General features: G+C 46.1%; 1 protein-coding gene and 1 long non-coding RNA gene across 3 annotated transcripts in view; one reads left to right on the top strand and one right to left on the bottom strand.

The window, feature by feature from the left end:
- The window catches only part of LOC311071685, a 307,177-nt gene that overhangs the window by 26,114 nt on the left and 267,692 nt on the right, over window positions 1-13,371 (top strand). The window lies entirely within an intron of this gene.
- dync1h1 (dynein, cytoplasmic 1, heavy chain 1) overlaps window positions 1-13,371 on the bottom strand; it is a 62,641-nt gene that overhangs the window by 43,892 nt on the left and 5,378 nt on the right. For both annotated transcript variants that reach the window (XM_084096132.1, XM_084096133.1), the window contains exons 7-25: window positions 12,538-12,765; window positions 10,835-11,911; window positions 10,293-10,472; window positions 9,634-9,783; window positions 9,227-9,373; window positions 9,020-9,160; window positions 8,766-8,942; window positions 6,192-6,302; window positions 5,989-6,108; window positions 5,675-5,914; window positions 5,437-5,592; window positions 4,728-4,841; window positions 4,537-4,647; window positions 4,045-4,254; window positions 3,466-3,612; window positions 2,898-3,064; window positions 2,641-2,814; window positions 2,300-2,465; window positions 742-930 (exon numbers count right to left, since the gene is read on the bottom strand). In XM_084096132.1, coding sequence (XP_083952258.1) covers window positions 742-930; window positions 2,300-2,465; window positions 2,641-2,814; window positions 2,898-3,064; window positions 3,466-3,612; window positions 4,045-4,254; window positions 4,537-4,647; window positions 4,728-4,841; window positions 5,437-5,592; window positions 5,675-5,914; window positions 5,989-6,108; window positions 6,192-6,302; window positions 8,766-8,942; window positions 9,020-9,160; window positions 9,227-9,373; window positions 9,634-9,783; window positions 10,293-10,472; window positions 10,835-11,911; window positions 12,538-12,765 — 4,005 coding nt within the window. The remainder of the gene's footprint in view (window positions 1-741; window positions 931-2,299; window positions 2,466-2,640; window positions 2,815-2,897; window positions 3,065-3,465; window positions 3,613-4,044; window positions 4,255-4,536; window positions 4,648-4,727; window positions 4,842-5,436; window positions 5,593-5,674; window positions 5,915-5,988; window positions 6,109-6,191; window positions 6,303-8,765; window positions 8,943-9,019; window positions 9,161-9,226; window positions 9,374-9,633; window positions 9,784-10,292; window positions 10,473-10,834; window positions 11,912-12,537; window positions 12,766-13,371) is intronic.

The following is a 13,371-nucleotide window of genomic DNA, read 5'->3' as shown; positions in this document are numbered from 1 at the left end:
TTTATTATTTTTATTCGTTTTAATTAATTCGTTCATTCTTTTTTTTTTTTTTTTTTTTTTTCATTGACAGATGACAGTAGACTATAGCCAAATAAATGAAACACAAAGCCCTTTTAACAAGTGGGCCTATAAATAATTATTTATTTATTATTATCTGCAATAAAAATCCGTACTGCAGGACTATCCATTTATTTAGCCTATATTCAGTTTAATTTTCTATTGATTATAATATAGACAGGACTAAATACTTTATTTATTAAAATTAAACTGCATGTTTCCATTGATTGTGAAGCTAGACATTGAAAATTGCAGATCAAGCGCATGGGGCTAAATGCTTTTTCTTGTTATGAATTGTATCCTATTTTCCGTTATTACCGTTAACTACGCGAAGTGATTTGGAACTGTAATGTGGTCTAGACCTGCCTGGAACTACTTTAGCCGTGCGTTTCCCTGAAAATAATGCACACCTTAGAACGTTCGTCAACCAATCAGATTCAAGCATTCAACAGCCCTGTAGTATAAACGCGCATATCAACCCGATCACATGATTAGCGTTTATGTAAACACTACACTCAGATTCATCAATCGCGATGAATTCAGTCCGACTGAAACAGAAGCGCAGCCGGTGTGGACGTCAATAATCTCAGATCAGATTCCAATCGGATTCACAAATGACCGTATTTGGACTGACAGTGTGAACGCAGCAGGGACGGGTTCAGAGGTCACGTGACGTGGGGTCACCTGGTATCGGTCGATCCAGTTTAGGTATGTGCTGAGGTCGATGCCGCTGCCCTTGTTGAAGGCGGCCACCTCCGTCACGGACTCGGCTAGCAGCTTGGCTAGCGTCACACGCATCTCGCGCTCCACCAGCGTCAGCCACTCGTTGATCTTCGGATGCTCCGTGATGGACACGGCAGTCTTGTAGAACACCTGGACACAGCAGCACAGCGACACTGAGCGGCCTGAGCTGAAGACTGCAGCGCTTCATCACGGTGAGCTTCACTCCTTCCCTCGGGACACTTGCACCACAAACTCATTTTAAAAACTTTGAGTGTTCATCAGAGGGTCCAAGACCACAGGACTTGTGTCGCGCTTGAAACACGAATACACACACAAAAACAAAACATTGTTTTGTGATTGAAATTTTAAAAAAGTAACAAATCCTTCCCTCTCGGCTCAATCTGACGCCCTTAGGAATGCGAGGAATGCTTCAGTACACACAGAAAAACATAAAAATGCTCAAAATTCAAACTAAAAACTTATTTTATAATGTCTACATGTGTATCTGATGCACACTGAAGAGCAACTGGCTTTAGGACCCAGAGGAACAGCTCATTCGCTCCATATAGAGATATAAGCCCATCTAGAGTCAGGAAATATCATCTTATATTATTATATTCCACAAGAGGTCGACAGAGACTCCCGATGCAAGATATTTAGAGCTGAATTAAAAGTTATGCATTAAATTGTAAGTTATTTTGAAATTAAGTTCTTTTAAAAAAAGAATGTTTCTAAATTAATATACTTTAAAAAGGTAAATAAAAAAATAATAAAAAAAATGCATTAAAAAATGAAATGAAATGATCTTGCTTCTGGACAAATAAAGTGAAGTATAATTTTAGGGCTTCAGGTCACTTTGAGCCGCGAGGGGAAGATGTGTCAGAGCGAGGGAAGGATCTGAATAAAGCACTCTATGAACAGGCTAGTCGTGTGTGGGCTAGTCGTGTGTGGGCTAGTCGTCTGTGGGCTAGTCGTCTGTGGGCTAGTCGTGTGTGGGCTAGTCGTGTGTGGGCTAGTCGTGTGTGGGCTAGTCGTCTGTGGGCTAGTCGTGTGTGGGCTAGTCGTGTGTGGGCTAGTCGTGTGTGGGCTAGTCGTCTGTGGGCTAGTCGTGTGTGGGCTAGTCGTGTGTGGGCTAGTCGTCTGTGGGCTAGTCGTGTGTGGGCTAGTCGTGTGTGGGCTAGTCGTCTGTGGGCTAGTCGTGTGTGGGCTAGTCGTCTGTGGGCTAGTCGTCTGTGGGCTAGTCGTCTGTGGGCTAGTCGTCTGTGGGCTAGTCGTGTGTGGGCTAGTCGTCTGTGGGCTAGTCGTCTGTGGGCTAGTCGTGTGTGGGCTAGTCGTCTGTGGGCTAGTCGTGTGTGGGCTAGTCGTCTGTGGGCTAGTCGTCTGTGGGCTAGTCGTCTGTGGGCTAGTCGTCTGTGGGCTAGTCGTGTGTGGGCTAGTCGTGTGTGGGCTAGTCGTGTGTGGGCTAGTCGTGTGTGGGCTAGTCGTGTGTGGGCTAGTCTGTGGGCTAGCACGCGCGCACCTCCTCTCCCTCGCGGGACGAGATGCCCAGGACCTCAGTGCTGTCCTCGTTCAGCAGAATGCTGGACACTCCTGCGAACATCTTCTTGAAGTGCTTCTGCAGCTTAGCCACGTTCTTACTGTTGCCAATGATCTCCAGCAGATCTTCATCGCCCACGAAGTAGAACCTGCAGGAGACAGCAGCGAGCCCGCGAGTGTTTAGCGTTAGCGTGACGTGGCGACACAACCAACATATTTGCAGAGCAATAACTATTAATATGCACAATGAAAGCAGTTTCTCTGCTGGATTTCATTCCCATGATCCTCTCGGCTAATGAACGGCTGATGCTGTGAACGCCTGACCTGGGGAAAGACGAGCGCTCTCTCTCCAGATATTCTCCCAGTGCCTTCTGGATCTTTCCCAGCAGATCAGCCAGTCTCTCCAGCGACCTCTGAACCCCCTGGATGTTCAGGACGTCCATGACCAGAGGAGACTTGGTCACCTTCTTCATCAGAGCCAGAAACTCTGTGCTGATGCTGTAACACACACGGGTCACATGTTCAGTCCCCAGCCTGAGACCTGCAGCACACTAGTGTAACGGCTGTGTTTGACCTCTGACCTCTGGAAGCGCTGGGTCTCCACAGGGAGCAGGTGTTTGATGTCTGCGCTGCCGGTGAAGATGCCCTCCAGGTAAACCCAGCGGCGCTGCACGTCGATCCACACGTCGAACAGCGCCATGATGCGGTTGAGTTTGTCCTCCCAGCTCAGAGCGTCTTCCTCGAACACCTGACGAGAGGGACCGCTTTAGCTAACGCCAGGCCTCAGATGCTCGTACAAACATCATACAAATACAATAAATCCAAGCAAACAGATTCAGATTACTTTATGTAATGCCATGTCAGCATTCAAAGCTATCTTCATGGCAAAAATTCAATTACAAAAATACAAATATCATATAAATTCCAAGCAAACAAACACAAGTCATGAGAAGCCAGCGCTAGCAGAGCGCAGACGCGGCTAGCAGACACTGTTCTCTGCGGCTCCATTCTCCATTTAGAATCACATTTCAATTCTATATCGAATTGAACTTTGGAATCGAATCATGACCAAACAATCGATTTGAGTCGAGTCGTGGGACTGCAGAAGATCCCCAGCCGCTGGAGTGGCCGAGCTGGAGTCAGTGTTACCTTGTAGTACGGGGAGAGCTTCATGGCAGACACGCTGTTGATGTGCTCCTTGACCCGGTTGAACAGGTCGTCCCATCCACGAATCAGACGACACTTGTTCTGATAGTTGACCAGATCGAGCTCGTACGAGTTCCACACTTCACGGATCTGCAGGCCAGAGGACACAGCGTTAGAGCACAGCCTTGGGGAACCCATTACAAGAGTTATTCATTACTTTACTACTAAATTTACAACAAAATTAGTTTGTTTTTAATTAATTAGTTTTCAAACAAGTAACGCTAATTACCGTTTTCACATTTATTGACTAACAGCTCTCCTGTCCTCATGTTGAGACTAATGGAAGTGCAGAGGTAGTGTGTGTGTGTGTGTGTGCGTGTGTGTGTGTGTGTGAGTGTGTGTGTGAGTGTGTGTGTGAGTGTGTGAGTGAGTGTGTGTGTGTGAGTGTGTGCGTGTGAGTGTGTGCGTGTGAGTGTGTGCGTGTGAGTGTGTGTGTGAGAGTGTGTGTGTGTGTGTGTGAGTGTGAGTGTGTGTGTGTGTGTGTGTGCGCATGTGTGTGTGTGTGTGTGTGTGTGTGATCACCTGTTTGAGGAACTCCTCGAGGGCCATCTCCCCCTGGGCCACCAGCAACACGTCCTTCACCACCATCTCGTTCTTCTGCAGGTCCACGTCCCAGATCTGGCCCAGACTCAGCTCCGACAGAACCCAGTTCACGTGCAGACGCTTCATCAGCTGCTTCCAGTGCCGGTCCTTCAGCGCCTCCGACTTCAGCTCGATCACCAGCATGTTCACCTGGACATCAACAGCTCATTTTTAATGAACATTAAAACGTTATAAAACTGATCCGAGATCAGGTATAAATCACACAGAAACTGGTTCACAGAGATCATCTCCCCCAAGTGGCGAACCACTGACATTAGCAAAACGTTCAGAAACCGTAAAGACGTAACAAGGCCTAGTTTCCTGAAATCATGTGACTTTGATCCCGCTCCAAATCACTGGTTCAAAACAATGCAAAGGTTTCAGCGTTTCCTCACTAGCATGAGCGTCTGCTAGCGTGCAGGTCCGGCTCACCTTCATGTAGCCTTTGAGCAGCCGCTGCACGTACTCGTACGAGGCGTACTGGCGCAGGCGAGCGGGGAAGTTCTTCAGCTGGTTCAGGAGCCCGTCCAGATTCTGACGCAGCTGTAGGGAACGAGAGCACGAGTCAGTGAAGCTAGCGCTCGGACACGCGTGTCAAGCGTTACGACAGGGGCGCGGCTAACCTTGCGCGGCTGCACCGAGACCCACGGCTGCTCCTTCATCTGGTCGATCTGCTCCCACACCTTCGACAGCTCGGACCACACGCCCTTCAGATCCTGCAGCTCCTCCAGCGCCACCTGACAACAGCACACACACGTTAGCAGAGCGCTACGAGGCGCCGGTTAGACTTCTGTTAGACTGTCTCACACATGAATTATGTTGAATATCTGTCAGCTGTTAAATTTAACTACACAATTAGATAATACCAGTTTAGCTCAACCAATCACCAAGCAATGCTTCATTTTGTTCAGTCTGTGTGTAAAAAGAGCATTAGCAATTAAAGACAAAACACACTTCAGCAAAACATGATCAGCTCAAAGTGTCCGAATCATTTTTGGCCCCAATCTTTGTAAATGTCACTGGTAGTCTCTGTATGAAGAGTTATGCACCCAGTAGTAAAAAAATATACAAAAATTGACACCAGATATAATTGTGGTTTGACTATCATAATCTTTTACTCCTAAAAACATGGTGAAAATATTTATTTTCTGTCTGTTGACAGTATTTCCTGAATCATGGAGTGATAAAAAGAGAAATCCAGAATCTCCACCGTTAAAAACCTTTATCTTTAATACGTCTCCGAAATAGAAAAGAATTATGAACCAGAATGATTATTTGAGCGACCCTCGTTTATGCCCGCAGTAACACAGGTGTGTGAAGCGATGACCTCACCTGCACCCTCTCCTCGCTGCTGCTCAGCAGACCCGTGTCCGTCAGCTCCAGCGCCTCCTTGGCCTTCGCACAGTTCTCCCGGTCATCCTTCAGGCGCCCGAACTTGCCCTCGTAGATCGTGAGCGACTGCAGCGCCTCCTCTGGACGCAGACTGCCCTGCACACACACACACACACACTCAGAGGACACCTGAACACCCCCACATGACGTCCCCACACACACACACCCCCACACGTACCCCCACTGGTTTGGTCTTCTCCCAGTCGGACAGCAGGTCAGTGGTGCGGTTCTCCACGGCTCGGTCCTCCTGCACGATCTTCATCTGGAGGTTGGCCACCTGCTGCTGAATGGCCGTGTCTTTGCGCTTCATGATGTCACTGAAGGCGCCCCACTCCCCCTCGATGTTGTCGATGTAGAGCCAGGAGGGCGGGAACTGGAAGCGCTGCTTCTCCAGCAGACGCTGGCCGTTGCGGAACACCTGCACGGACCAGAGGCTTCAGTGACATCATCACACGCACAGATCTACACACCTAACCCAGTCGTTGCACTCACATCCACTTGCTTCTCGAACTGCTTGATCTTGCGTTTGAGCGTCTGCACGTACGTGATGAAGGTGACGGCGTCAGAAGTGCTGGCCGTGTCCACCGAGTGCTGCTCCAGTTCTTGACGAGACTGGAAGACCGTAGAAAAGTTCAGACTAACTCACTTGAGCACATAAACATGTGGTTTCCCACGAGCGAGAGCTCGGCACACACCTTAGAGATCTGAGAGTGGAAGTCCTGCATGTTGTTGCCCAGCATCTGTCCAAACTTACTGAGCACCTCCTTATGCCACGAGTCGTACTTCAGATTCACCTTCGACTGAACCTAGATCACATGATGAAATAAACACTTTTAGAGAGTAACGCAATATTTGATCACATTGCTTTCCATAAAAAGTAACATAATTCGTTACTTTTTATGAAGTAACAATATTGTAACATTACTTACTATAAAAAGTAACATAATTTGATACTTTATGAAGTAATGCTATATTGTAACATTACTTTCCATAAAAAGTAACTAAGCGACATAATTTGTTACTTTTAACCCTCTGAGGTCGACAAACGCGCAGGCGCGTTTTGCCGGATTTTCTCCACATTGTAGCACTATAAACTTAAATTACTCCATCATCTATGGTCATACAGAAAAAAGAAATATAAAAAAAGAATCTGTGATATTTCTCCTTTTGTATGTGTCCACTTACAATCAAATCAAAACATTGTGCTTTTGTAAAATAAAGAAAATAAACAGGGTGTGCGTTCTGCCTCTCCGTCGCGGTGAACTTTTTTTTCTTGAGCACGTCTATAAACTGAAACAAAACTCAGCGAATACTTGTCACACATTTATGAGCCATATACCTTTATAAACATTTAAGTGTGTACTTTTAAATAATCGGATTCAAAACGAAAACAAATATTCTCTGTTTACGTAATTTGTATAAAACCAACAAGATGTCCAGCTTCTCAAACGCTTGCTCATTACAGTTAATTTGGCCACGCCTACTCGCGCAAAAGATATTCACATGCAAATCTCCACATGGAACGCGAACGCGCTCGTTACCTCAACAACAAAACACTTCACTTCACTTTTCGTCGAGTTTGAAAGACGTGCCTGAGCTTACATTGGATTTAGGCTACCTCAGAAGAAGAAGAACGCGATTTGAAGACAAGAAAGATAAGGTAAGAAATTCTTACATAGCCTAGTTTGTTATTGTTGCATAAATGTCACGTTGCAGCTGAACTGTTGCTAGATATATGGGGAATATTATAATATTTAGACCCGTGTTTACTGTGTTTGTGGATATCTGCTCAAACATAGATATGTTTATGGTAACCATAATGTTTTATATTTGAGCGTGATCGCGTTTGAATGTATCATATTTTGCAAGCGATCGCGTTTGAATGTATCATATTTTGCAAGCGATCGCGTTTGAATGTATCATATTTTGGATGAAAGCAAAACGCACCAAACGGCTTCATGTTTTTATTATTATCTCATTTCATATCATCATAACGGATGGAAACATTTGAAGTAACATGATAATCAATATATTTTTCTCTAGCTTAGTTGTTACTGAAATCTTTTGGAAGATTTATAGGCTGCTATAGGTTATTTATTGTTATTATTATTTTATCCGCACTGCGCATATACCTTATGCCTACAAGGCACAACAAACCTGGTGTTCATTATATTATATATCGTTGGAAACGTGTGTGTGTGTGTGTGTGTGTGTGTATTCTGTGAATTTTAAAAAGGAATTTTAAAAAGCAATTTTAACCAGAAAAATCTAATATTTATTTCCAAAATCGTGCAGGCCTTTCTCTTGATATCAGTATGTTCACTTTTTTTTTTTCAGGGCCCAGATGCCACTGAGGACTTCAACATTCACATGAGTCTCAGTACGTGAACATGGTAAAGTGAAAATCTTGGAAATGAAAGGTATGTACAGTGTTTTTAGGAATGGCACAAAGGTCTCTGTCTTTGAAGTGCTTTTTTGGCATTTGTTGTGTATCTTTGGATTATGTTGTGTTGTAAATAAATCCAAACAATTTAAAAGCCATTCTTTTTTAAATCTCCTCATTTACAGTATTGTGCAAGGTTGCTCAGAATGATAGGGGCCTGATAGCTCCTAATAGGGCCGTTAGGGGAGGTTCTTTGTCTTTCTCAGGTGAGAAAAGCTTACATATTAATGAGCTCTCGCATAAGGCTTTTTCACACAAAACACGTCGTAAAAATTTTAAATCAATATATTGTCTTATCTGAATGAGCAGTCAGGGTGATTTTCACATAGTTTTGCAGCAAATATTCTAGGCTACGTCATACAATTTTCAAAAGTCTTGTGAAGAAATAATCAGTATGGGTTTCATGGCCTTATTTCAGTGAGAATTTTTTTTTGTATTTTCAAAAACCACGCATAAATGTCATTATCTCAAAACTACAAACTTTTACATACATGCTGTTGATATATTATTGTAGCAGAGTTTGTGCTGAATACAGTGTAATTAGACTTTAGCCATGAAAATGTCACAAGTAACAGATATAACCAGAAATGTCAGAGCATGTCAGAACACCTCCAGGGCCCAGAAAACAGCTCAGACCTCAGAGGGTTAATGAAGTAACAGTATTGTAACACATTACTTCGCATAAAAAGTAATTTTTATGAAGTAATGCTATATTGTAACATTACTTTCCATAAAAAGTGATGTAATGAGTTACTCTCTTAAGGGAGCAACAGCGATAGTTTACGGCCAGAAACCTCACAACTGAACGGAGCCACTATCTTCTGACCTTGCCGTAGTCTATGATGACCGGTCCGAACTCTTTCCTGGTTTCTGCGTTGTCAAACGTTCCTCGTGCTTTGCGGATCTGCACCAGCAGCGCCTGCCACTTGTTGAGATCTTCTCCCAGACGGTTGTAGATGTTCTCGGGCTGCATGTCCCACAGACACTGGTACTGCAGCCACACCTGAGGACCAAACGAGCTCAGTCACACGGTTCGGGTGTGGACACGGCACACTCGCTCACTCAAAGGGAAGACGCTACCTTGACGTACTGCTCCACCTCGGAGACGTTCTCCTTCACAGCGTTATACGCTTCCTCCAGTGCAGACGGGCCGTCGGGCATTCGGGTCAGAGCGTTCCTGTAGAACTTCTCCTCTTCGGATAACTCGTAGTGAACACCGACCTGTTTGAAGAGCAAACATTAGCGCAGGTGCGGGACACTGAAAGCGGACGCAGAGCAAACACAAACCTGATATCTCTGACTCTGGATTCTGGGCAGAGACAGAATGACCATCTTCCAAGCAAACATCTCCTGGTAGAGCCGGTAGCGGCAGTCTTCAATCGGCGGGTTCAGATAGATGACCTGGTTTGTGATCCTCAATTCATGGATGACATTCTGCTTGGACAAAGAAAACGGTTCAGAGTCAAGTTAGGGATCATCAGTGTAGTTGTAGCTGGCGATTAATATGATCTCTGACTGCACTGACACTACCAGACAAGAAAGAAACTTGAACTGAATTGATCTGAATAATGAAATTAGAATTTGCATCATTGATTGTAATAATTTTCCTGTTTCTTACTGTGAAGCTGCTTTGAAATGATCTGTTTTGTATAAAGCACTATAGAAATAAAGCTGACTCCACAACAACGTCTTGCCTTGATCTTGGGGTCTCCTCCAGGCTTGTGACTGAGTTGCGGGGCTTCCGTGTCCATGTCCACATCAGCCTTGTCCTCCATCTGTCCCCGGAGAACCTGCGTCCAGGCCTTGAGCCCCGCCTGCAGACGCACCCCGAGGATACGCTCGATCTACGGACGAAACGCTCACATGTGAGTGACACGACCCCGCGGACAGACCAGCAGAACTCGCCTCGATGACCGGATGAGCAGATTAGAGTACGAGTGCAGGTTAAGGTCATAATTAACACAAGTAGCATAATTTGTTGTTTTTTATGAAGTAGCGCAGTATTGTAACGCATTACTTTGCATAAAAAGTAATGTAATTAGTTACTTTTTAATGAAGTAACAATATTGTAACGTACTTGCCATAGAAGTAACTAATTGTTGCAATTTTAAGGAGTAACACAAAATTGTAACATTAATTTCCATAAATTTTTTATTAATTGTCATTTTAAGGAGTAACAATACTTTCCATAAAAATTAAAAAAGACAATGATACTTTTTTATGAATTAACGCAATATCGTAACATTACTTTCCATAAAAAGTAACTAAGTAACATAATTAGTTACTTTTTATGAAGTATCGCAACATTGTAACGCGGTACTCTCCGTGAAAGGTGGCGTAATGCGTGGCTCACCTCGATGTCCAGCTTGTTGACCCAGATGGGCAGGTTGGAGTACGAGTGCAGGTTCAGGTCATCGACGGCCTTTTGGATGCGGTTGAGGATCTCGGTGAACATCTTATGCTCGTACATGCAGGTTTCAAGCGAACGCACCTCCAAATCAATCTTCTCCTCGAGCAGAAGAAGATCATCCACCTGAGAGGGAAATACCCACAAGTCAACATGCCATTCACATCTCTTTCACCCTGACTGTAAATGCAGCATTCACACTACCAGCCGAAGTAAGGGCACACACGACTGAATGTTTTTATAAGGAATGATTCTGATTCGCTGATATCAATTATTCATTTCTTTTAAACTCTATCATGACCGTTAGCGTTCTGATCTTGGTCACTGTGAATTGAATTAAAGAAATAATGACAAAAACACTCTACAGTATGGAAGCTCGATTGGTAACAAAAAGGTAAGTGCAACTATCTCACAGTTTAAACTTTTTAACTCGCAATTCTGAGAAAACAAAAGTCAGAAATGCAGAAACGCCACTGGATCAGATCTACCTTTTCTTGGAAGTTGAAGACGGTTTCCGCCAGCCGCTGGACGTACGGGTCGAGCTTGTAGGACTCCCAGACGAGCGAGATGCCCTCGGTGACCAGCGCCTGCACCTCCTTCTTCAGGCCGGCCACGAGCAGCGAGATGGAGGTGCGCTCCTCCACCTTCTCACAGGTGCGCTCGTACGTGCGCACGCTCTCGATGAGCGAGATGGCGAACGGGTACAGCTGGTTAGCCTGATGGGCTTTGTTGACGATGGCTAGCGGCACGCGGAAGCTCAGCCACTTCAGGTTGCGCACTTCCTTGGAGAGCGTGATGATCTCGGGGAGGAAGTTGACCTTGAGCTTGAGCACGGTGCCGGTGCGGCCGCGAGCACGCGTGTTCTCGATGGTGAAGATGCGGCCCGACACGCCCAGGTTGCGCTGCTGCACCTTTCGGGCCCAGTCGTCGAAGATCTCCTGCGTGTTGAGCTTTGCGCGGAAGCTGTCGCCGTCCTGCTTGAGCTTCAGACCCTCCACGTGGTTCTCCCAGCCCTTGCCGAGCACGTCCTCCACGCGCTTCATGTACGCCGTGAGCTGGCGGTCGATCTGCTTCGCCCAGATGATGGAGCCGGAGACGGGGGGCAGGTCTCGCACGTGGCTCATCTTGCAGGACTGGCTCTGGGGATACTGCACCTTGAACTTGTCGTGCAGAGACTCGATGTCGTCTTTGACGCGCTGGATGAGCTGCGTCTGGTACTCCCGGATGGCTCCGCGGATGTGCGGCCGCACGAACAGGGCGTTGAAGCGGGAGAAGATGCGGAACATCTCGTTGGCGTTCTTGGCGGTGCCCAGCTGGTCGCGCAGGCGGGCCGTGATGCGCGTCTCCACGCGGTCGATGCGCTCGTCGTAGCGCTTCATGGCCGCTTCCCACGCCTCCATCCCCTCCTTGGAGACGTCCAGGCCGTCGACCTCCTTCACGTTCTCGTACGCCAGGTTGACCTCCTCGATGGCGTTAGCGTCCGCAGCGTCGAACAGAACCTCGGCCACCTTCAGATCGGCCGGCTCTGCGGTCTCTCCCTGAGCATGCTGGGACACGGCAGACACCTGCAAAGACAAGAGCAGGCAAAGTCATGCGCAAGTCCGAATCCAACACTCCTCTCCTATACAGCGTGCAGAAAACCGTCCTGTGGAAGAGTGGCATCTCAAAACACTCAGTTAAACAGTGGGTTAGACGTGCCAGTAACAACATGGCGGATGTAGAACACAAGAATTTCATTAATCACACGATATAGAACATACTTTTTTTAACGTTTGCAAAGTAAATTCAAATTCAAAGTCGTACCTCCTCAGACACTGTGCGATTCTGGACAACTGATCATTCAACTCAGACTATGGGAAATCCAAACGTGAGTTTTTACTTCACGTCTAATGACACTATTGTCTGCTTACAGCTGAACTGAACTGTTTAATTGATGAACTTTGCAACATCAACACAGTAATTGATCTCAATAATGACTAAAGCAGCTCTAAAAAGACAATACAGCTGAATCTGAATTCATCTCATATCTAATGTTTGCATCATTGATAGTTTATTACTGTGAAGCTGCCATGACACCTGTAATCTGTGCTGTATAAAGCTCTGTAGAGATAAATACCCCAACCTTTGAGCGCATAATGTTCATATTAATAAAGACTCAGTCGTGTCAGAGGTCGTCGTTCAGACTGCGCACCTGAGGCCGGAGCACGCGCACGATGACGGCTCGCAGCTGCTCGTGCTGACGCCTGAAGCGCCTCATGTGGTCCAAGCGGGCCTGCAGCTTCCGGTGCGCGGGACTCAGACGCCACACCATCTTCAGGTTCTCCTCCCTCTTCCTCTTCACGATGTCCCTCAGGAGCACCTGCAGCTTCTCGTACTCGTCCTCCCACGTCTGGAAGACCTCGAAGCACGCCACCATCACCTGAGGAGAAGCAGAGGAGCGTGAGCGAGGCCTGAGCGAGCGGCGAGGAGCGCTTACACAGGGGACAGTAAAGATTTTCCCACCGGTTAATCGAAGTGTAACACCGGTAATATCGGTCTCACCAGCAGGGGCTTTTAAATCGCTAATTTGAAAGTGAAACTAAAATGCGCACGTCTGCACGGGCATTCATACCGGTGCGCAGCAGAGCGAGCGTTTTCAAATCATTCCTACCATAGGAGCGCTCGCTCTATCCTGCTCGCTCCGCGGCCGAGGACACGCACCGTTACTGATGCCTGTGCGCATTTTAGTTTCACTTTTAAATAGGGGGCGCCTATTATTCTTAGTGAAAAACAACAAAACAGTGCAATGACAAATTCACATAAATAGGTGATTTTACATTTTACAGCTTCGACAGCAAATATTCCGGCATCATCTTGTCAGTCGGATCCTCGCGATTAACGAGATCTGACTCCTGCTGCTGATCTGTGCTGCGACTCTCGTTCGGCTCACGATTTATCAAGCAGACACGTTCAGTTTTTAATTGTAGTGTCGGTTCTCTAACCGAACTAAATGATTTTATTATCGAAAAAATTAAATCAAATCAAC

This window comes from Abramis brama (genome assembly GCF_963993115.1).
Source record: "Abramis brama genome assembly, chromosome: 21".
NCBI classification, from domain to species: Eukaryota; Metazoa; Chordata; class Actinopteri; order Cypriniformes; family Leuciscidae; genus Abramis; species Abramis brama.
The sequence above is the reverse complement of the archived record's forward strand: the minus strand, read 5'-3'. Positions and strand labels throughout refer to the sequence as shown.